At 34.6% G+C, this 24,532-nt stretch overlaps 3 protein-coding genes and 1 pseudogene across 3 annotated transcripts; 3 read left to right on the top strand and 1 right to left on the bottom strand.

Annotated features, from left to right (window-relative positions):
* The first annotated feature begins 2,726 nt into the window (after positions 1-2,726).
* Positions 2,727-5,682, top strand: LOC133704553 (probable xyloglucan endotransglucosylase/hydrolase protein 28). The gene is made up of 4 exons (XM_062129407.1): positions 2,727-3,235; positions 3,345-3,445; positions 3,989-4,197; positions 4,849-5,682. Exons 1-4 carry the CDS (start codon positions 3,037-3,039, stop codon positions 5,348-5,350), a joined length of 1,011 nt encoding a protein of 336 aa, XP_061985391.1. The 5' UTR covers positions 2,727-3,036; the 3' UTR covers positions 5,351-5,682.
* A 5,729-nt stretch (positions 5,683-11,411) lies between these two features.
* LOC133705994 (tetraketide alpha-pyrone reductase 1) lies at positions 11,412-13,455 on the top strand. Its single transcript, XM_062131486.1, has 6 exons — positions 11,412-11,563; positions 11,708-11,877; positions 12,057-12,245; positions 12,442-12,604; positions 12,755-12,947; positions 13,178-13,455. The coding sequence occupies exons 1-6, from the start codon at positions 11,446-11,448 to the stop codon at positions 13,332-13,334; spliced, it is 990 nt and encodes a 329-aa protein (XP_061987470.1). The 5' UTR covers positions 11,412-11,445; the 3' UTR covers positions 13,335-13,455.
* A 1,388-nt stretch (positions 13,456-14,843) lies between these two features.
* LOC133704299 (uncharacterized) lies at positions 14,844-17,013 on the top strand (annotated as a pseudogene).
* A 1,067-nt stretch (positions 17,014-18,080) lies between these two features.
* Positions 18,081-23,830, bottom strand: LOC133705898 (anthranilate synthase beta subunit 2, chloroplastic-like). The gene is made up of 8 exons (XM_062131329.1): positions 23,616-23,830; positions 23,350-23,510; positions 22,504-22,574; positions 22,305-22,342; positions 22,082-22,192; positions 21,798-21,897; positions 20,360-20,495; positions 18,081-18,534 (listed from the first exon to the last, which is right to left on the bottom strand). Exons 1-8 carry the CDS (start codon positions 23,728-23,730, stop codon positions 18,430-18,432), a joined length of 837 nt encoding a protein of 278 aa, XP_061987313.1. The 5' UTR covers positions 23,731-23,830; the 3' UTR covers positions 18,081-18,429.
* Positions 23,831-24,532: the final 702 nt, after the last annotated feature.

Below are 24,532 nucleotides of genomic sequence, written 5' to 3'. Positions count from 1 at the left end.
TACAAATCTCTTTATAAATCTAAAAATACATATATAAAGGGTGTTTGAGAGTGTAGTAGTGATTACTTTTCAAAATATTTTTTATTTTTAAATGCTTCAAAATAAATTTTTTTATTTTTTTAAAATTATTTTTAACACCAGCACATTAAAATAATCTAAAAATATAAAAAAATATTAATTTCAAATATAAAAATAAACAGGAATATAAACTAACAGTGTTAAATATCGTGGCGCGGAAAAGGAATTTCTTGTTTCTCAGATTAAAAAGCAAAAAGAAAACAATTCCTAATTAGATACGCGTGATGACAGGGTCCATAAATCAAGTTACAAGGAAATCAGTGAAAAGGTTTTGGCGCCGTTCTCGACGGACGGAGGTGAGTGAGTCCACCGAAATTGAATTGAAGTCGAACCCCCCTTTTTATTCACTTTAACGGGACTGACCCCTTGATGAACGGCGTTAACTTCGCCCCTCAATTGCATATGACAGCGTTTGGGAATGCAGCCACACGTTATTTAGAAAAACAAATTGTTTTTTTTTAATGTTTGTTTATTGTTTTGATATATTAACATTAAAAATAAATTTTAAAATAAAATAATAATATTTTAATATAAAAAATATTTTTAAAAACATCTGATATTACAGAAAATCAAGGAAAGGTATTTGCCAACGGCTAGGACAATGCATAAGCGAGGGGACGTCAGTGCAGGAAGAGCACCTGCTATGACCAAGGTATTAATACCGAAGAAAGAGAATTCAGAAACAAAAATAATAATCGAGCGCATTGAAAGTGTGGTTTTTTAGTTTATTTTTCTTTAATATTATATATATATATATATATATATATATAATTAATTTACGGGTTCACCAGATACAGATACCCTGCAGATATATTAAACTGTTTTCTTTCTTATTTCACTTGCCATGAAATCTAATAAAAATTAAAAAAAAAAAAAGGGTTTATGGTGACCGTATACCATCCTCGTGACAAATACAGTAAAGCTGGAGCGTTGATTGTGGGACGCGTATGGTCACTAATTTATGGTGCGTTTAAAGTTTGCCACGTGTCATATCCGTGTCAAATAACTAGGCGCCGAAATATAGACGCTGGCCCACGCGATTCTCGTTGAATTGATGGTATCCATCCTTTTCTTCCATTAATTGCCCTACCTTGATTTACAGTGGTTTTTCAAATCACAGTAAGAGTTACTTTAAAAGTATTTCTATTTGAAATTATATTAAAATTGTATTTTTTTTATTTTTTAAAATTTATTTTTAATATTATCACATCACAATAAAAAAAAAACATCAAAATAAATTAACATAAACTAAAAATGAAATTTAATTTCTTTTCAAGAATACTGCTGGACCAAAAGAAGAAGAAGAAGCATAGCCTTACTTTATTTACCACGCTACCAAAGGTACCCTACCACTAGGGTGAAGCAGTAGATCTTGTAGGGTCATTGAAGGTATTTTGAAATTTGAGTATCCTGACAGGTATTTAATATTATAATATTGATTGTTTTTTAAATTATTTTTTATTTAAAAATATATATAAATAATGTTTTTTATTTTATTTTTGAATTTAATTTTAATATTTTCATGTCGAAATAATTTAAAATTATAGAAAACAAAAAATTTGAGAATGCGTGGTGACAAGCTCCCTGTAAATATCTTAAAAAATGGGGCTGCGCGTGACGAAGTATACATTAAAAGAAAAAAGCTGCCCATTTAGCTTTTATTTATTTATATATTGGTTAAATGGATTGGCTATTTATTTTATTGTACCCATTGAAAGAATAGAAAAGTTATTAAAGGGGAAGCTCTTTTTGGCCCAAAAAAGTCTCGATAATCATTATTTTGGCCGTAATGATGCACCCTTTTCCCTCGTATTGTGCTTGACATCCATACTGCTGGTCATGTACTCTTGTTGTTGATTACTGCTTTGTTTCCAGTTTTTTATTATCACACTTTATCCCTCTCTCAAGACTCGAAAGTTTCTTGTTCTAACTTATGAATTTATCTTGGAGTATTCTATTTGGAAGTCTTGCAGAAGGGATAAAGTGCCCAGAATCATTCTAGATGCAATAATTAAATCAGGACTGCTCTTTCTATGTGTAAACGTCTATGGTTTAATATACTTCTTTCGATCTGGTGAAGATGCTTCCACTTCGGAGCGGATCGTTTGGCTTTCCTGCTGATTAATGATACAGGCAAGACACTTGAATGGCTATCATTCATGGATGAAATTCATTAACTCTCTCCTGCGCTCCAAATTCACCTTATTAATCAACAATTCTGTCTTTTAAGAGATGTTTGTGAAGATAAAATAATATTTCCTTTTTATTTTTCATTATTTTAAATCAAAAGGGGGAAAAAATCCAAGAAGAAAGAAGGTTAGGAAATCAACCATGCAAAGACTGAGAGTCACATATTGCTGTAATCAGACAAACATATTCCTTTCATTATATTCTTTTCATTCTCCACAAGGTTGTTTCTTTTTTCTGTTTAGTTTCGGAAGTATTTAATGTTGTCCGAGGAGGAACAATCCATGCTCCTCAAAAATTACATCCTATGCGGAAAAAAACATGCCGGAATTTAGTATTTTTTTTTATATATATAAATAGACTGTACAATTTTACAAGGCAACAATAACGATTACTATTGTAATTAGAAATAACAACATGAATAATAGCAGTAGAAGGAGGAGGTGGGTGCGTTCAAAAAACCTGTCTACATAAGAACAGCTCAACACTTCTCATTCCCCAATAAAATGACCTCCCTGTTCACTTTCTGCTCCTCCCTACTCTCTGTCTGCTCACATTATCCTTCTGCTCTCTCTCTCCACCCCCAACGCTCCAAGAGATAAAGACACTCTCCTTCCTCCACCCTCTTCTCTCTTAATATATATCCCTACATTCACGCACACAGCTAAGAGCTCATTCTTTCATTTCATTTCAGTCAAGAAAAGAACTTTCTTTCTCTGTTTTTTCCCCAAAGGAAAACACACCAATAACAAAAAAGGAAAAAGGAAAAAAATGGCGTGCTCTTATCTTTTTCCTTGTTCTCTCTTAATCTGCTCCCTACTTGCTTTTCTTGTTTCTGGGTCTCAAATTCAAAGAACTTTATTGCCTGTTATATCCTTTGATGAGGGATACACCCAACTTTTTGGTGATGATAATCTGGCCATTCACAGAGATGGAAAGACAGTCCATTTATCATTGGATGAGAGGACAGGTACTTATCCTTTCATGGTTTCTATCTTGGGGGTTTGGAGTTATGTTTTTTCTTTTGCTTCTTTGTGTTGGCTTTCATTGGGAGTTTCTTTGTGGTTTTTTATATGCAGGGTCTGGATTTGTTTCTCAAGACTTGTACTTACATGGATACTTCAGTGCTTCTATCAAGTTGCCTGCAGATTACACTGCTGGAGTTGTGGTTGCTTTTTATGTGAGTAGCAATACTGATTAAGAACTAGTGTGTGTTTCAAATAAATAAATAAACGGAGTTTAATATTTTGATCATTTGATTGGTTATTTCTCAGACCTAGATTGATTCCTTTTCTTTCTTTTCACCGGGAGTGTCCTTCCTAGTTTTATGCCTTGGTTATGTTACAGAAACTCTGATTGGTGTTTCTTTGATTTACAGTTTTTGGGCCTCATGCTAAGTGTTTTCTCTGTCATGCCAAGCTTGAAAATCTGATCAAAACTCAAACAACCTCATTTTCAGGGGTTTGTTGTCAACTGATTTTAAGGTTCATGTCCAAGCTTTATTTTAAGAAGGCTGAAAAATTACAAATTACTCATGATTGCCATTTTTTCCACAAAATGTTACCGTTTCTTTAGTATCTAGCAAGTAAAGTAAGCTGATCTCATTAGCATGCTAATTTTCAATAAATTTCAAAAAAATTGATCAAATATTGTAACCCTCAATCCATCGAAGAAAACTTAGGAAAAAAATATCTTAAAACATGTTCGCTACTTATCTTGACAGATGTCAAATGGTGACATATTCGAGAAGAACCATGATGAAATTGACTTCGAGTTCTTGGGTAACATAAGAGGCAAAGATTGGAGGATACAGACAAACATTTATGGCAATGGCAGCACCAGCGTAGGCAGAGAAGAGAGATACAGCCTCTGGTTTGATCCCTCTGATGATTTTCATCAGTACAGCATTCTCTGGACTGATTCTCAGATCACGTAAGCAAAAAAACCCACTTCCACATCTTTTTTTTTTCTTTGTTTACCTTTGTTCTTTTTAATTATTATGTTGATGTTGTTTGTTGCCTTTACAGCTTTTTAAAGGCTGTGCATTACCATTTAACCATTAATGACCTCATGGTCTACATGGTATGGAATTTACCGTTTTAGGGGTATTGATGTAGATGCATCTGCTGTATGGTATAGGCAATGTGCTTCCTTTTAGGTGATTAGCAGAGAAAGCTCTCTGTTCTTTTTGATGACATTCCCTTGTTTCAACAGAACCAGTTTTCCAGTTTTGGCATGGCTAAAATTTAGCAAACGTCTTTTTTTTGGATTTTTGAGAGAAGTTAGATTTAATTCGAGATAAGGATCTATACAAAACGCTGATGTGATGGAGCATGACCCTGTAGTTTACTTGAGATAACTAATTGATTTTTTAGGGAAAGATCAAAATAACATCCAATCTTGTCAGATACATTAACTATATTGTATTTGTTTTCTAAAATTTTCTCATTAACCTATTGTAACGTTACTGGCTTTCTGTTTTTTACATACGAACAGGAAGTTCGGATTTAGATTTAGGTTGGATTAATCGTGTCTGGTGTTTTCACCGTCGCTCTAACCTGTGTTTATTTCTTTTTTGCTTAGATTTTATGTGGACAACGTTCCTATTAGAGAGTTTAAAAGAACAGAATCTATGGGGGGAGATTTCCCTTCCAAACCAATGTCTTTGTATGCAACAATATGGGACGGGTCGGGTTGGGCTACCAATGGAGGCAAATACAGAGTTAATTACAAATATGCCCCCTATGTCACCGAATTTTCCAACCTTGTTCTGCACGGTTGTGCTGTCGATCCAATTGAGCAGTTCCCAAAATGTGATAATACAGAGAGTTCTGAAGTGATTCCCACCGGTGTCACAACTATGCAAAGAATTAAGATGGAGAGTTTTAGGGCCAAGTTTATGACGTATTCCTATTGCTATGATCGGGTTCGGTACAAGGTTCCTCCATCAGAGTGTGTAATTAATCCCAAAGAAGCAGACCGGCTCAAATCTTTCGACCCTGTTACTTTCGGTGGAGGGCGCCGCCACCATGGGAAAAGACACCACCGGAGTCGGGCAAGTCATGTTGAGGCCATCTCCATTTGAGGAAATGCTATGGTTTGCATCGTCATGTTATTGCCGTCTTAATCTTATTACATTTATGCTATGATTTAGTTGGGGTCATTTCTTTTTTGTGAATAGAGAAAAGAGCATGGATTCTTATCGAGGGTGGTGACAGAGAGAGTTGTGGTTATTTATGGTTCGTGGTGGGTGGGTATGTGTATAGTTCATACCTTTAGTTTTCCAGCAGTTCATTTCATCATTGATGTTTGCTCTGGGCTTTATTACAAAAATGAATTTGGTGATGATTTTTCTGTACTCTTTTGACACCCTCGCGGGTTAAATAAAATATACTAGGCATTTGGAGTTCCTCTGTATGTATGTATTGGGCATTGTATGGGTTTTGGTTTGTTTTTGCACTAAAATGAATGTCATCAAGCGTCCTGTCTGTTGTCCAATATTTTATTTTGTTTTCTTTTATTTTCGTCCAGCTAAAAAACATTTTCTGGTCGGAATCCACCGGATTATTTTTTCAAGGTTCAGAATCTGGGCCCCCTCGTCTGTATTGTCTCATGCATATTTTTAAAGGTCATACTTGTCAACTTCGGAGGACATTTTGTCTATGGTTAGTTGGAATCCAAAGTCGTTTGGATGTGACGAGTGGCGAAGGCAACCTTGTTGAAAATGGCAGAATGTTGGCCTTGGTCTCAAGATTCTCAGTTTTGCAGAGGGATACCGGGTTTTCTTAGAAGTTGGATGGTACACGGACTAAATAGTGTTTTTTTTTTAATTTTTAATTGAAAATGATTTTTTTTTTGTTTTTGAATAGTTTGGTTTGCCGATTTTAAAAAATAAAAAATAATTTTCTTTTAATATATTTTTGAATAGAAAACTTTTTAAAAAACTTATATTATACTCTTAAACATCATTTAAATCCTCATATATTATATTACGTGAATACAGAGTTAATTAAATTTGTATACTACTGAACATTTTCAACAACACTGAAATCATTTGTCAAAAATGAGGAAAAAGCGTTGTGTGCAACGATTGACAAATTCTTAGTTTTTTTTTCCCGAGTACCAACAAAAGCCCTCGATTTTCTTGCTTTCTAGTGTCAATTTTTCGGCGAAAGATAAGAAGGAAAGCTCTCAGGGACACATCCAGAGGAGGGCTGGCAACGTAGAGGATTTATTTTAGCCACCTCGGCGTGGTTTTCCATTCCAGTCGGGATCAGACTTGGCCCTCGCAATTAGTTGTCCTGTAACTCTATGATTGGTTGCTTTAAAGCTGTAAAGATTGTTCATACGTCACTCTGAGGATAAAGCACCGAATGAGTAAAGAAGCTAATGGTTTTTTCTATCTCCATCCAAAATAAATGATAAGTACACAAAATAGAAAGCACGTCCCTGAAGAGAGGACAAGGTTGGGCAGATTGGTTGATTAGATTAGCAAACCAATTAGGACACTGGCTTTAAATTGAACTAAATTAACCGAATAAGTTGAGCATTATTATGAAAACGCAATCAGTAAAGCCATGGATCGTGTGTTTCAGTTCCCCTTTTGTCATTCGTTTCTGCACCGTATCCTGTTACCGTAATTTATTTGAAACTTGGGGGTGTTTGGTCGGCTTCTAATTTTACTTTTAATTCTTTTTAAAATTTGTTTTTTGTATTTTCAAGCAAAAATATAATTTAAAAAATATAATGTATTAACTCTAAAAACTTAAAATTTATGTATTAGACAACAAAATCCAACCCCGTTAAAAAAAATAAAATCAATAAGGAAATAAGGTACAGATGAAAAGTAAGTAACAAATTGATACAAGGAGATCATATCCAAGATTCTGAGTTAATCAATCAATCATTCATGGCCAACCATGTTTGCTGACTTTGGGGAATCTTCTACCTAACTGATCAAAAACTTTGTAGGAACGGATATATCCTTGTCTGAAAAACTTGGAGGCGTGTCCGACTGACAGGAAAACTTGTTTGCTTCCCACTCCAAGAATATATCTGTTGCAAAATATTAATTGATTTATTTAATAAAAATAAATCATTCTCTGATAGGATTTTAAACAAATCATTTACATTAGAATTACACCATCATAACAAATTATTTTGACGCGAAAACTTCCTATGATTCGAGATTCTAGATGCTCATATGCATGTGGAGCTTATTGCGAGATCAGTTTTTTATTCTTTATTTATTGAAAAGAAGATGGTGAGTAATAAAGCTTTAGTTTTTTAGATTGTGTTTGGTGTGGGGTAAACAATTTTAAAAGGAAGATTTTAAGGGTGTAAAAACAGTTAAGGAATAAGGCAATATATATATATATATATATATATATATATATATATATATATATATATATAGGATGCTTAGTAGAAGGTAAAAGAAATATAAATAATAGTGGGCCTTGAAAAAAAAATCAATTTTTATGTTTAATATAATTGTAAAGAATTAAATAATATATATTTGTGCTTTAAAATGGTGTTGAAGTTTTTTTTTTAAGAGAGAAGGGCATAAAATCCATGATTTCTTTATCCATCCCCCACAAGATTGATGTTTAACCTTTATTTTGAGAGTAAATCTTAACGTTCATGTAAATTTCTCCTTTCTCCAAATCTGTTCCAAGCATAAGTCAACAGGATAAAAAAATTACAAGAGTAAATTTATGTTTCCTCGATCCTCCTAGCAGGCATATCCTTAATTTTATCGGTTCAATCGTAAGGAAAAAGGATCATAATGGAAAAGCTAGAGAAGTGGTTTTCTGGAAGTTCTTGGAAGCCTCTGACCACAAAGGTTTTGGGTGGCCAAGAGATAATTGGTGTCACAGCTGGAAAATGAGAACCAGCTTCGCAAAAAAATATCACAAGCACTCGTTACCGATTTTTTCCCAAAAAAAAAATAAGGTGGAAAGGAGTGCTTTGGAGTAAAAATTGTTTACTATCCTATCTGACCCTCCAATATTGCAAGGCTAGCCAATTCGGACATTGATGAATCATAAATAAAATCTCGAGTCAATTTACTCACAAAGTTGCTATCGTTCTTGCCAACTAATTTTTGTAACTAGATGATTTTGACCACGAGATTTTCAGTCATCAAAAGCACATTCGCTGATTGCTGCAAATTATATGATCGCCTTTTCAAGGCTAGTGCAGGGAAGGTTATACTATCGATTGCTTCCACTGTTAGATTTAGATTCGAGAGATGGTGCTTCTATGATCACAATTTTGTTAGTAGCTTTTGCTGGGCAATCTCTTGCTCAAAACTTGACTCGGAAAATGGGTTCTCATTCCTTTATCCGTATTTCTGTTGTTAGAATGGTTTGCAAGATGTTCATTTCCTGCGTAAGATTATGAAAAGTAAATTCCCCTGCTCTTTCATTTAAAAAAAAACATTGTTTAATTTTAGAAAGTAGTATTGATTAAGGAGGAACGCATATTCAACGATGCTCTCTTCTTTATATCTATCCCCAAATCTAATTTAATATTACAAACACAATCGTGATTTCTTCTCATATATAATTTTGTTCTTCTGCATTCGTGTTTGTTTGGTAGGAATTCTCTGTTCATTTTATTAATCAAATGGATTGTGAAGATGTTTTGACATTATTGCATATAATCTGGAGGTTTGGGTTATGAATCTGTTACAATTTGAGAAAGAAACCAAGGCATGCTTACATGGGTTTTGAAGATCTCTTTGACTCAGCGCCTGCCTGGAATCATGGTTTTAGCACATGCTTGAGCTTCTGGATTAGTTGGTTGTGGTAGCTGGATCTTATTAGGGGAAATGCTATCTGTAATTCGTCACTTGAAAGTCTTGTAGTCCTCCTAGCTTGCACATCAAACCTGTCAATTGCTGTCTTTTAATTAAATATCAGATTTATCCATGGCTATGGGTTGTGGTGTGCATTTCTGTGTTAGTTTTTGTGATTTTCTTGCCCTTTATGCCTCTCTAAAACTGCTTTGGGAACTAGGGATAATTGTTGAAATTTCTTAAGCTTTGATGACAATTTACTCTGTGCCTCTTCCTTGTTGAAAATGCTAATACTGGAAGTTCACGATTCTGAATCTCCGAAACAAGGACCGCATTTTGTTTGTGCGTTTGCATCTGATCTTGACGGATATGAATCTGAGATCTGTTTGTTTGTAGATGGACTTCGAGGAGTTATACCTGAGTTTTCATTTAACAAGACAAGATCCTTCCAAGAACAGGCGTTGTTTATTGGAGTTCTAGCACCAGTCGATTTTTTTTCTTTTGATCTATCTGTTAAGGTTTTATTAGTTTTTGTTTTTAATTTGATTATAAAATTGTAAAAATAATATTACAATGGCTCTTTTAATGATTAATCATCATGTAAAATGTAACAACATTCTTGTAATTTTTAAAACTATTTTATAGACTTTTTTTCCTCGTGCACTTAAGTTCGGATGAAAAGTGTTATAAATATTGTAAATTATAGTATCTAAACTGTAATTTATAAAATTTCAAAGGGAAAATGTTACCCGGTGAAAATATTAGGAGGATGAGAGTAATTTTTTCTTAATTATTTTTAAATATAATATTATTGGATGTTAAAACCATAGTTGTCAATCTTGAGATTTGATCTAGTAAAATATATATAGATCACTCAATCAACTCATTTTATTTAATAAAGGACTAAAATTATATTGTTTTTTTTAATATATATATCTTAAATTGACTTGATTATTTTGTTATTATTGAATATTAATGACCAAAAATGTTATTTGTTTTTCTTATCAAGTTAGTGTATAATTATTTATAAAATAATTATTAGTATTATCATGAAACACTCTAATCTTCTTGAAAATTATGACAGATAAATAAATAATACAATGAACAATTTTTTTGAGTTTAGGAAAGCAATAGTTTCGTTTACAAATGAATTACCTCAAAAACTAAATTGCGTGGGTATTTAATTGTAATCCAATCTACACTAAAATGTGTCTGAAATAATAGTAAAATTACCTTATCCTTTGATCCAAACAAATTAAACCTCTTAGGTTGGGGTATTGATATATTTTTTATAATTTTTTACAAATAAAAATAATATCATTTTGCCTCCAAAATCAACAAAATATAAAATTGTTGACCAAGAGCTTTCTTGGTTTTACATAAGTTTCTTCACAATAAAACTACATATTTGCTTCAAGAGTAAAAAAAAAAAAATTATTATGCAATTGGATAAGAGTATTTTGGGATTTTTGAATTTTAATATATGCTATAATTACTTTTTTAACCTTGAAAGAGACATAACATAAGCTTAGTATTTGGGGGTATTTTTGTATTCTTATATGAGTATTTTGTATAATTAGTAGGGTCATGGGGGCGTTTAGGTATTTTTCACATTTGTTTCCAAATATTTTAATGTTTAAAGCTGCTAGAGCGTGCTCGGCACCCCCCATCGCATGGGTGGCGTCCGTGTCATTCATGCAGCGTGCATGATGCCACTCGGTGGATGTAACTGGCCTTCTGATGTCTCTCTAGATGCACCGCTATGTCCTTTTTCATTTAAAATAAGGCATGGTAGTTAATGATGATCGAATTATCCAAGTGGATGTTTGATTTTTTTCTCTCTCTCTCTTGACATGTAACATTAGTTTTTTTATTTTTTATAAGTCTTTTAGAGTATAGATTTATTTTTTATTTATTTAAATGAAAATTCAGCAAACATAATTAAATGCATATCTTTTTTATATAATTAAATATCTTAATTTCTTATATAAAAAAATATATTGAAGCACCTTACATTTCTGATATTTTTTTTAAAAAAAAAATTATAAGCGGGTTGTATGGCTAGTAATTAATTATGACTATAGCTATGTCACTGTGATGCTTCTCGGCTACTTAATTTGCCAACCTCTATATCCCATCACGTCACGTGCATGCTAGATAACACAATCACGCGCGCACCCTCGATTAAAAAAACCCGGTTAAAATAATTTAATTGCTCTTCATGAGAATAGAATTGCTTACCTTCTCCATATTTTCTGAGCAGTAATATCGTATGCTATACTAGCCATGCTACCTAATTCCCAACCATCATTAATCTGTGGAGAGGCCATGATCTCTATATATAAAAGTAGCCTCGCCTGGAGAAATCAAATTGTTCAATGGATCAAATAAAAGGCAGAGTATGTGTCACCGGAGCTTCTGGTTATCTAGCTTCTTGGCTTGTCAAGAGACTTCTCTTGTCAGGATATCACGTCACTGGAACAGTTAGAGATCCAGGTTAGTCACATTTCAAAAAAAATAAAATCATAGCTATACCCTGTGATCTTCCCTTAATCAGTCTGGCAATGGAGGAGGAGGAACCATTAATAGTGTTATATACACTATTATTATTCCTCAAATAACTTTGACATGCATGTGCAGAAAATGAGAAGAAAGTAGCGCATCTTTGGAGACTGGAAGGAGCGAAGGAGAGACTCCGATTGGTGAAGGCTGATCTAATGGAAGAGGGTAGCTTCGATGATGCAATCATGGAATGCCGTGGTGTCTTCCACACTGCTTCCCCTGTTCTCAAACCATCATCTGATCCAAAGGCAAGCACGCTCGAATAACGTTGGCTATATCTCCTTAAGTACTTAATAATCTCTATACGTGGCTTAATTTAGTTCAAATATATTGCTCCTCTCCCTTTTCTTCTAAAACATGGTGGCAAATATAAAATGGATATCTCCAAGTCATCCACAATAATCACTCATTTGATATTTCACTACAGGCAGAAATTTTGGAACCGGCTGTCGAGGGCACGTTGAATGTGCTCCGTTCCTGCAAGAGGAACCAGTCTCTAAAACGTGTGATTCTCACCTCATCCTCTTCAACCTTGCGAGTAAGAGATGATTTCGACTCCAACATACCTCTCGACGAGTCATCTTGGAGCTCTGTGGAACTGTGTGAGAGACTGCAGGTAATCTTTTTATGAATCATGACAGTTTTTTAAGAACTTGTTGCACTACAAATGAAATCTAATAAAGGGAAAAAAAGAAATAAACGATAGGGAACTTGGCTATGTTCGAACATGTCATTAAATTAATTTTGATATCTTAATTACCTCATCTTCTTATACTGCATGCACATGGTAAACTAATCCTACTCCATGAAAGATATGGTATGCTCTGTCAAAAACTCTTGCTGAGAAGGCAGCGTGGGAATTCTGCAATGGCAATGGCATTGATTTGATTACTGTTCTACCATCGTTCGTGATTGGACCTAGTTTGTCCCCTGATTTATGTTCCACTGCAACTGATGTTCTTGGCTTACTTACAGGTACTTTATTTTCCTATTTATAATTTCAATATTTATCCATGTTAATGGGGTGTGTGTGTGTATGGCTCATCGATCACACTGATATAATTCTCCTTCCATGATTACCACGTTAATCTTCTAGCTTGGTTTCCAAACATTGATATCTAACAGGAGAATCGGAGAAATTTCATTGGCATGGAAGAATGGGCTATGTCCACATTGATGACGTGGCACTGAGCCACATCCTCGTTTACGAGGATGAAACTGCGGGGGGGCGATACCTTTGTAGCTCGATCGTGCTGGACAACGATGAATTAGCGTCCTTTCTATCACAACGTTATCCTTCACTGCCTATCCCAAAGAGGTTAGCACTCTAATTAAGTATTGTTTATGTCTTAATTAATACATACAGCACATATATGCTATAGGATTATTCATTAATTACAAAAGGTTATAATTGCTAATGCCTAATGCTCATGTGGTGTTCTTTTTATGGACAAATCAACTAGTTCACTAAGATATATATATTATATGCTGTGAACTCACCATGGAATATAATTAATTAATTTTAAATCATCGAGTGGGGATTCTCAGGTTTGAGCAACTAAAGAGACCGTACTACGAATTCGACACCTCAAGGTTGGAGAGATTAGGGTTCAAGTTCAAGCCAATCCAAGAAATGTTCGATGATTGCATTGCTTCGCTCGTGGAACAGGGCCATCTCTCTTCGTTCAGCCTGGCTATAAATTAATTATTAATTAAGACGTGCTCATGAGTTCGACCACAGAGAACTGCTGGCCAGCTAAAATAATATGTACTGAACTTGCATTTTAATTATGCTAAATAATAATTAAGAAGAGCAGTTGAAATAATGGATGGTGAGATATTGTCTATCCAATAATTATTCAGTGCAATACTCGTGTCTTTTGATAACACTGGGAGAGAGAATTCGGAATCATTAAGAATTGCATAAAAAAATTATTTAAAATTATTTTTTATATATTTAAATTTTTTTTATGTATTTATATCAAAAATTATTTTTAAAAAATAAAAAAAATATTATTTTAATATATTTTTAAAATAAAAACACTTTAAAAATAATGTGTTACCATACTTTTAAATACTCCGTTCTTTGTAAAGCAAAGCTATCATATCTAAATTATCAATTATCAACTATAAATATTATTTTATACCAAGATAATTTAAAAAATACTTCATTAATTGCAAAAATTAATTTAAAATTTCTTAAAGATATGGTTGATCTTCAAGATAATATTTATCAAAATAATATTTATTTTGGAGATACATTTAAATATTATGTTGTCATATCAATACCTGTAAATCTTTAAAATTCAGGTAAGGCAGTAATCATGCTAAAAAAGTCAAATAATGTTACTGATTTTTCTTCTTAATTGTAGGCCTTCCTGCTGTATATATTCTTGATAAATAATATCTTTATTCTACAAAATCAACTACTTTGATTCTATGATCAACTGCTTTGAGTCTATGATATTTACAAACCTGTTTCTCGTGGAAAATAGAAGGAGACACCTAACCTTTATTTTATTTTATTTGGAAGCCGGATGTGGTGGAAGAATGTGAGAGATCGCACGATATGAAAGTAACTCTTTAGTTGAAATTAATTAGGTTTTAGTTTCAGCATTTATGGCAATCCAGTTTGTAGCATGGAAAGTTGAAAAGGCACATAAACAAAATGTTAGCATAGGAAATTAAAGTGAAGATTTAGAGATTTAAGATAATTATTAAATATTATAATATCTTGATTTTAAAATTAAAAAAAAAAAGAGTAAAAAGTAAAAATACTTACATCATGTGGCATCCAAAAAGATGGTTGTGGAAGTACCGGGTTAGATGCAGAGTGCATGTATAAAAAACTCGACTCAACCCAACTCGGCTCGACCCATTGCCATCCATGTTCAGGAGATTTTGTTGCTACTCCTTGATGAGATTTTTTTGTGCATGTCCGACCCAAAACAAAAAAACGACGTCTGTTGCCACGCCTGCTGTTTTCTTGCAAGAAGGAGAAGCATTTTTGAGACACTGAGACACACAACGAAGGAAACCCGCCTTTGCCCTTCTCTCCATTTATAACGGCATATATAGACAGCAATCGCCTCGGTGTCCCTCTCTTTCTCTGTCTCTTTAATTTCCGATTGTTCTTTCAAGAACACAGCCAAACATATACAGAGTAACAAGAAGAAATATTGTTGTAGTGGTACTGAAGTTTCTTGTTTGAAGGATGGGTGACTTTGATGACACCCAAAATACATGAAACATATGCATATTAGCGCATGTTGATCATGGCAAGACAACTCTGGCTGATCATTTAATTGCTGCTACAAGCGGCGGTTTGCTTCACCCGAAATTAGCTGGAAAACTTAGGTTTATGGATTATCTAGATGAGGAACAAAAGCGTGCAATAACAATGAATTAAGAGCTCGTCGATACCTCTTCGTTATAAAGATTATCCGATAAACCTCATAGATCCCCCTGGTCATATGGATTTTTGTAGTGAGGTTTCAACTGCTGCGAGGTTGAGTGGTGGGGCATTGGTTTTGGTTGATGCTGTTGAAGGGGTGCATATACAGACGCATGCTGTTTTGCGACAAGCTTGGATTGAGAAGCTTACACCTTGTTTAGTGCTTAATAAGATTGATGGGTTGATTTGTGAATTGAAATTGAGTCCTATGGAAGCTTATAATCGCTTGTTGAAGATTGTTCATGAGGTGAATGGCATAATGAGTGCGTATAATAAGTCAGAGAAGTATTTGTCCGGTGTGGATTCTATACTTGCTGGACCAGCCGGTGAGAGAGGAGATGAGAATCTTGAGTTTATAGAGGAGGATGACGAGGACTCTTTTCAATCTCAGAAAGGGAATGTGGAGTTTGTTTGTGCACTGGATGGGCGGGGATTTGGTATTCGTGAGTTTTCTGAGTTTTATGCGTCTAAGCTTGGAGCGAGTTCAGATGCATTGCAGAAGGCACTTGCAGAAGGCACCTCTTGTGTCCTATGAGGAGGCCATTCAGGGAGAAGCATCCAATATGTTAGATAGCATAAAATCATCTAGCAGAAGCTCAGATTATGTTGAGAAGATGACTCCGAATGGAAGATGTGTTGTTCGTGTGGAAGTCCTGAAACTTCCACCTGCACTAACTAAGGTGCTTGATGAAAGCACTGATATACTTGGAGATATTATTGGAGGTAAGCAGGGGCAGACAAATAGCAACATGGAAGCCGAGACTTCAGGCATTGTGCAAGATGAAATCCAATTGAAGCTCTCAAAAAACGTATTATGGATGTTCGGGAGAGTGACATGTCTTAGAGTGGTAATGAAAAGGATGGAGCTGAATACAAACTCAAGGGTCTGTTTGGCTGTGTGTTTTAACTTGTGTTTCACTAAATTTTAAATTATTTTTTTTTGTTAAAATTGAGTGCGATTTGTATTTTTTGGATCGTTTTGATATAATAATGTTAAAAATAATTTTTAAAAAATAAAAAAATATCATTAATATGTATTTCAACACGAAAAATTATTTGAAAAGCAACCACTACCCCACTACTAAATAAAATAGCAAAAGTTTCTTAAGCAGATCTGGGCGCTTGGACCAAGACAGATTGGCCCCAACATCCTCTTCACTCCGGATTCCAAAAGCTCAAGTAATGATTCCTATGTTTTTATACGGGGTTCCCCTCTTGTATCCAAAACAGTGTAGTGTCTGGATTTCAACTAGCAACAGCTGCTGGCCTCATATGTGATGAACCCATGTGGGGATTGGCTTTTGTTATTGAGGTTTGCATATGTCCTTTGGCTGAACACTCTGAGTCTAACCAACAATCTGAGCAGTACGCGATCTTTGCCAGACAAGTGATGACAGCTGTTAAAGATGCATGTAGAGCAGCCGTACTTCAGAAGAAACCTTGGCTTGTTGAAGCGGCGTACTTTTGTGAGTTGACCACACCAACTGAATATTTGGGTTCTATGTATGCTGTGCTTAATCGGAAACGAGCCCGAGTCTCAAAGGAGGAAATGCAGGATGGATCTCCACTTTTCACAGTTCATGCATACATCCCAGTTTCTGAAAGCTTTGGTTTTGATGAAGATCTTAGGAGATCGACCGCGGGTGCTGCAAGTGCTCTTCTTGTACTATCTCATTGGGAAGCACTTTCTGAGGATCCCTTCTTTGTACCAAAAACAGGAGGAGATTGAAGAGTTTGGAGATGGTTCTAGTGTTCTTCCCAACACAGTAAGAAAGCTCATTGATGCTGTAAGGCGGCGGAAGGGCCTTCCTGTGGAAGAAAAAGTTGTCCAGCATGCAACTGAACAGAGGACACTGGCTCCTAAAGTGTAGAATTTGTCACCCAAATTCTGTTATTAGCTTGAAACGAATGGACATACTTCATTCTGTCTTGTGCACTCTTTCCATTACTAAACCTTTTTTTTTTTCGATATAAAAATGTCAATTCTTTGATGTTTACATGATTATAGTCTAAGCTCAGCTTTTATTGTTGCTTGAACTTTACTTTTCTTCCTGGAATTACATTTTTTCCCCTTTAGGTCTGGTCTAAGTATGCTGCGGTTGGAAAATGATGGCGGTTTCCTGAAATTTGAGTTGAAGTCCTGTATTAGATTTATTAGTGGTGCAGAGAAACCTACCTTTGTCGTTGCATGATAGTGATCGAAATCGGTGATTTGGCAATATTTTGTTGGGCCGGCATATTTTCTGTGAAATGCAAACTGTGCTTTGCTAACAACGTAACTTCTTTTATGCTTCTCTCTGGTCTGTGATGAAGTTGGCGATCCATTTTGTTTTTTGTGTCCTTTTTGTTGTTTGTGTTGATGATTAGTGTCAAGTTTTCATCGGCTATCTTAAGTGAATTATGCCATGTAAACTTATACTGCTCCGCTTCACAGGATTTGCATGGCAGCTGCTTGCACCTTTGTACTGTTTAGATAAAAACTACCTATAGTTGCTAGCTTGAGCAGGATTTGAAACTTGATGTGTTGTCGCATTAGAAGCACCTTCTCTATTAATCATAGAAATCTTGTGTGTAGCCGGTAGAATGATACGAAAAACCTCGTATCTTTTCGCGCACATGAAGCCTCCATCATATTGGAATGAGTTACATATTTGCCCAATGTTGGGTCCCAAACTGGCCTAACTCCTTTGAACTTTTGTGCACCTGACACAAACCAAGCATTCCATCTTATCGTATCACTTCATTTGTTAGTGAATCGAAATGTTTGGGTCATCATGATTTTGAGGGGCACTATCTTTGATTTCCCTATCCCTACAAAATTCATTTGGTGGCTTGAGGACCTTGAATGGGAAAATCTGTTAAGTACTTTTCTTCGGCTTTCTGAAAAAAGTCGTATCATAAAGGACAAGGCCAAAGCTCTACCGCCTATACCAGATATTGACCGATCCATTATTTTCAGCGACTCAACCTCATTTTTCAAAAACACTACGCAACCTATTAATAGGTAATGGATATATAGGACTCCCTTGGCCCTGTTGTGCTCATAAATTAAGCAGTTTTTGGTCAACTTTTAAAACAAGTCTTTGGAAACTTCTCTGGCAATAGAATGTTCCAAAACTAAAGAGTGCAAATTGCTGTCTTGCAGGTTCTTTTTCCCAATAAAGAGGGGATCCCTTTCGCTGCTATAATGCATTCATACAACAAGCCGCTTGCCATTTGCTTCCGACACAGAATTAATATGCCAGTCCAACGGTAAGAGAAACACAACTACCAGTCCAAAGGCTCCACTGCTTCTTCTTTTTTCCCTTTTATTCAGTGTATGTATTGAGCAAGTCTTCGCATGCCTCTAGCTCTCAGATTCAGCTTCTTTTCTCTCTATCATTTTGATGAAATTGCTAACTATTATATTGCCTTCAGATGTTATGATACTTTCTGGATGGAACTGCACCCCCTGCAAAAAATTCAATCACCTTATCAAGATACATCTGATCACATGTAAGAGCGATGTAAATAACTTATCATGCACCAATTCCAGGGACAAACACATTCTTGAAATATTCCATCACATGCATGTACATAAATACATTGATACATACATATTCTTGAATGTCAGCATGTTCTGCATGTGGTTGAGTATGCATGGATTTTGATATTTATATAAAACTGGAAGGGACACCTCTATATTTCACCATATTTTGTTTTTAACAACCATGATAGACACCCTGGTACATAGGACCCCAGCAACAGCGATTTCAGTATACTCATGACATAATAGGCAATGCACTAATCAAAGAATACAAAGTTACATATAAGCAAGTAGAGCAAGTTGGGGAAGAAACATCAGCAATATGTTGAAAAATGATCAGGGAATGCTGAGCACATGAATGTTTCTGGACATTGCAGAAACTAACATGAGCTAATTGATAATGATCTATCAACTAGGAAACATACCCACTTAGCCCCAAAAGTATCTAAGATCAACATCATGTTATTCTCATGCAAAAACTTTCATTACTTGCCCGTTGCAATTTCAGCTGAGGCCATTGGGTCAGTGAGGGAAGGTTATTGGATAATGACCTGGATCAAACTACTCTTATTGCTGCATGCAGCATTAAAGTGAAAACATCAAAAGGATGTCCTGGAAGAATGTAACTTGAAATTTGAAGCGCTTGGATGCATAAGGGATTTTGTGCTATGTACATCATGTAGAAGGACAACTGCCATCGTGATTTTTTTTCCCTTTTTTATCATCTGTTGAGCTGAATCTTTAAATAACTCAATCTCTCTGTTTATTTAGTTTAGTTGTTTCCAAAAGTCGTGATGATAACTTTATGACCTCTAATTTTCCTTGATGAATAGACAGAGAGATAAAGGACAACTTAGGTGGACTTGGGGTTAAAACTTCCATAACCTGCATTCAAGCATTAGACTGTGTTTCATTCATTTATCAATGCATGCTTCTGGGGCTATGAAACACATAGTGTGGTAAAAGAGATGAGACATAAAAGGTATATAGCTCTTTATTTGTTTTCATTCCTTACTCTGTAAGGATTCTACTAGAAGAATAACTAAACTATGTGTCTGCATTCTACACAATACTATTGCCTATAAGTCTTAGAAGAGAAGACACGTGTCCCAGATAACAATGTGCTACCTTAATGAGCATTTCATAATGACTGAAACACTCTGGCTTTCTGCTCAATAACAATCCTATGAGTGATTATAATCATATAGCTTGATAGACTAAAGATTAACACAAGTCATTTCTAAAATGACAGTAAACCAGTAACTTCCAAGTAACTTGAAAGACATATCAATGCTCCATTTTTCTTTGCCCAGTCGATCATACGCCTTCATGTGGGTAATATGAAGGAATTACTTAACCATAATTTTTTCTCTGTCCAATTTCCTGAGAAAAATTGAGAGTTTAAAGGAAAAGTACATTATCATGTTAAAGGAAGAGCTCTTGCTACGAAGAAAGTCCATTATTTCATGCTAGAGAACAATTTTTTGCCCTTACCAGTACTAAGCTTTTCCATAAAGAAAGAAGCGGGAGAGGAAAAATATTATTAGAATTATTGATTCTACATATTCCATTTTTATGCAGATGAAGCCACAAGTCTATATGCAAGACTTTCAAGTGCAGAAGACAGATTGCAGAAAACATTATTGCTGCTGTCAAATCAAAACAAGCAAATATGGATGCCTCATCTAGTAGCTCAGGCCTGTCAGGTAATTGTATGAAAGGGCAATTTCCTAACAATTGGATATCTTACCTGAAGATGCTTGTATTTTCTATGGCGAGCAGCCATTATGAGACCATCCTCAGTCCATGCTGTGACCTCTAATTCTTCACTAGGGAAACTTTCTTTTTCAATCACAAGGCTATGGTATCTTCCAGCAGTGAAAGGACTGCAAAAGGTTAAAGATATTGAGACAAACCATTATCATATATGGACAAGATTAAGATGAAATTTAATAGAAACAAACTTAAGGCAAATCATGGGAAGTAAATTATTAGAATTTTAATGCTTTACTAATTTGTTCTCCCTTGGAATTTGTGTATAGTGAAAAAGCTATTAAAGAGGAAATTTTGGTAGAACATAGCAATTTAGCAATATTTTCAACAAAAATAGAGGAAAGCTGATGGAAAATAATAATTCGATAAATTTATAAGAAAACACAGCGTATCGTAATGATAAAAATGACCATTGACATGCAAAGACCAAGGAAAATTCAGAAAACGAACCTGTCTAAAAGGAACGGTCAGGTTTAAGAGAATCATTTCTGACAACAAAGATAACCCTCTAGCAATGTCATAGTTGATCAACTGTACAAAATAAAAAGCACCACTTGTTTGTTGCCATAAGAGCAGGACTCTACTCAACCAACTTCTTAACAAGGAATGTGTATCTTTGACCTTGTATATATACCATTACCTTCCCTCTAAATGACTAGCCCAACGACGTTGCATGCTTGTTCAACATGTTTTGCTCCTCCAATTACCACTAAAATGCTAATATACACCAGCAAGTTGAGGTAAGGAAAAGACAAAACTTGACCAACCACTGAAAAAATCCCCTCGCTACAGCCTTGCTATTTTATTTGAAAATAAGAGTTACATCTGTCTAGTATTTGCCAACTTGCATCTAGGTAAAATCAGATTATATCATATGCAAAAGTAAATCTACACTAGATTTTAGTTGTGGTAACTCGTGAGGACAAACCCACATCACGTGATCATGGCCTTCACCTATTTTCTGTGATGGCACTTTCCAGTGACTTCAATCATTTTATCACTGTTCAAGTATGAGTAATGTCTAACGGTCATTAGCAAAATGTTGTATCTATGGTTATGTCTTGAAGCTCAAAGAAAGCCAACCATTTTTTGTCATTTTTTAGAACACTTTTTTTAAAAAAAAAAAAGTTTCAGTGTGTATTTCATAGACCCTGGGAACCTAACAAACATGTGATTACAATCTTCAACCATTATAATTTGCAAATTTTTCATATACTTTGGAATTATGTATCAGTTGTCAACTTATAGTTTACATAATAAGGCTGTAATTCACATTAAGTTAAGTAATTCTTTCAAACTTATATCAGGAATTTAATAATTGCATGTAACTAGCCAGAGAAGGCCAGCAACAGTAAGGGTGGGGGGGGGGGGTGTAATATAAATAATGACATGTAAATTGATCAAACATTACTTACTTTGACAACCCAGAAAACAAGCCATCTTCTCCCTTCTCATCATAATACACAGGAGAACCTTTCCCATGCACAACACCATAAGGTGAGCGCACAACTTTTCCTGAAACAAAACAGTGTACTATCTAATATGTAAAGAAAACACAATCAGACAACTGCTGCGTGTGTTGAAAATAAAATACCTTAATCATTGTTCAAGTTCCTTGATGATTCTCGGAAAAGCAAATATCAGACAACCAGATAAACAGATGAAACATACAGATGTTAATAAAGATTTAAAATGTCACCTCCAAAAGCCTCTCCAATGCACTGCAACCCCATGCACACACCAAACAAAGGGACGGTAGGTCCAAGCTCTAAAACTGTCTGCAATGATATTCCAGAATCTTGGGGCGTTCCTATAAAAGGAAATGCCAAGCATAAATATAGTTTTCATCTTCTTTTTTTTCTTCTGGTCTCATCTCACTTTGATTCTGCATAGTAAAGATAACGCACTTAGCAAAAACTAACCTGGGCCTGGGGATATGAGCACACCTCTTGGCTTTTTCCTATTAAAATAAGAGAAAAGGTAACATGTGCAATTAGCGAGCACAACAAACAACTCATGTATGATCCAGTCTTCTACATAGGATTTAACACCTAGAACTCTATCATACTACATGCATGGATTAACAAATCCCAGGTAACTGCATAGCATATAAATTCTCACCTTTTCAAATCCTCCACAGTTAACTCGTCATTCCGATACACCTCAAAGTGGCAGCCCAACTCTCCCATGTACTTCAGAAACACAAGGTAATAGAGTTATAGGTTTTGATTTATATGTCAAAACTACAAATTGGAGATATGTATAGATACATACATGCGCACACACCGGGTATGTTTGTATGTTTGTATATGTGTATGTATATGCTTATGTGTATAGAGAGAGGAGGGGGGGGGCAGTTTACAAAAATAAATCACGCAAAAGAATATACACCAAAACTTTTGCACAGGTAAAGGCTTTATAAAGTTTCTAATTTTTTTTCACAACTATAATTTCGATTGAAACTTATTATAGCCTTTCTTTGGCATATCACAGAAATTACTATCTTTCTTTTTATCCTAAGGCGACACTAGCAAAGTCCTCGAAGTACAGGATTTAATCACTGGTGTCATTCTCAGTTGTTGACAATAGTTAGGTCATTTGAAGAAAATGTTCAAATTAAAGAGTTTCTTTCCATCAGTTGCAATGTCTTGAACCTTTTTCTTGCATCATTTAAAGAAAAGTTCACTGCTGCAGTCATACCAGTTAAACAAACAAGGAATGCGTTGCAACACTCACATGTGTAGTTTTGGTTTCTGTAAATGATGAACCATATCACACTCACACACAATTACTTTCCATTTACATTAAGCACTTTCTCAGCAACCAAACAGGCGGTAGAATTCAAGATCTCACCCCATCACAAAATCTCTAAAACAGAATCTAGAAAAAAAGATGAACACCAAACAAAGAAGAAAAGTCTAGATTCTCAAATACCATGTGATTAAACTAAGATGAGAAAGCACTAACCTGACACAGATTATAAGTGAAACTGTCATAATTGTCAATGACAATTATGGGATTCTTGATTCCCTTGTCACTAGAAACAGCAGCCCTGGAATTCATTTCTGCAGCTGCCATCGAACATTTTACTACAAGCCCTTTTTGGCTCTTTGCCCTAAAACTCACTCCTGTAACATTAAAAATAAAACATTTTAAAAAAACCCGCATGTAAATTTTATGCACAGAGAGATTAATAAAAACAAGAAACGGAGACACAGAATTTAAAATGTTACTTGAAGGTGTAGAGAAGAGATTTGAAGAAAAGGCTAGCTGGGTTTTGAGAGCAAGGGAGGGCTTTGATTGATTGAAAGCTGCTTGAGATACCATACTTGCTGTGGCAGCGGTCATTTTACGGGAGAGATACTGGAGAAGGGAGAGAGAACAGTGACAAAGAGAGAGGGAGAGGAGAGATGCGTTTGATTCTCGGAGCTGGTGCTTCTTTGGACAATGTCACATGGCAAGCTAATAAAATAGAGACACGTCGGCATGTCTTTGCCAAACAAGCATTCCAAAAATGTGATAAAAAGAAAAATGATCTATTAATCTGTCCTCCCGGGTAAATCGTCAGTAAATTCGTACTTGCCTTTATAAGCCTCTTGTTAAATGAAAAATTTGTTTGTTTTTACATTTTAAAAATATTTAAAAAAATTAATTTTTTTAAATTAATTTTAAATTAATTTTTTTATATATATTTTTGGATTATTTTAACATACTATATTAAAAGTAAATTTTAAAGAATAAAAAATATATTATTTAATTTATTTTTAAATAAAAAAATAATAACTATTAAAATACCAAAACTCTAAAATTAATTCTCGAAATCTAGAAGCATTCGATATTAAAAGATACGTATGACTAGAGTATTCCTTCAAAGTCTTTATTCCCTTGCAATTTAATTTTTATCCGTGACGTTAAATAAATCTGACCTTTTCATGTATCACTGCTGCTGCTAACCGCTTCGCTTGTGTTCACAAGCAAATATATGACCGTGTTTGTTTTTTATTAAAAAAATATTTTTAAAAAAATTAATTTTTTTTATATTTTTATATTATAATAATATTAAAAATAAATTTAAAAAATATTATTTTAATATACCTTCAACAAAATAATATTTTAAAAAATAATCACTGCCATGATAACAAATATATAT

Source organism: Populus nigra, chromosome 10 (assembly GCF_951802175.1).
Source record: "Populus nigra chromosome 10, ddPopNigr1.1, whole genome shotgun sequence".
Classification (NCBI taxonomy): Eukaryota; Viridiplantae; Streptophyta; class Magnoliopsida; order Malpighiales; family Salicaceae; genus Populus; species Populus nigra.
Note: the sequence above shows the minus strand (reverse complement) of the source record. Positions and strands in the feature narration are given on the sequence as shown.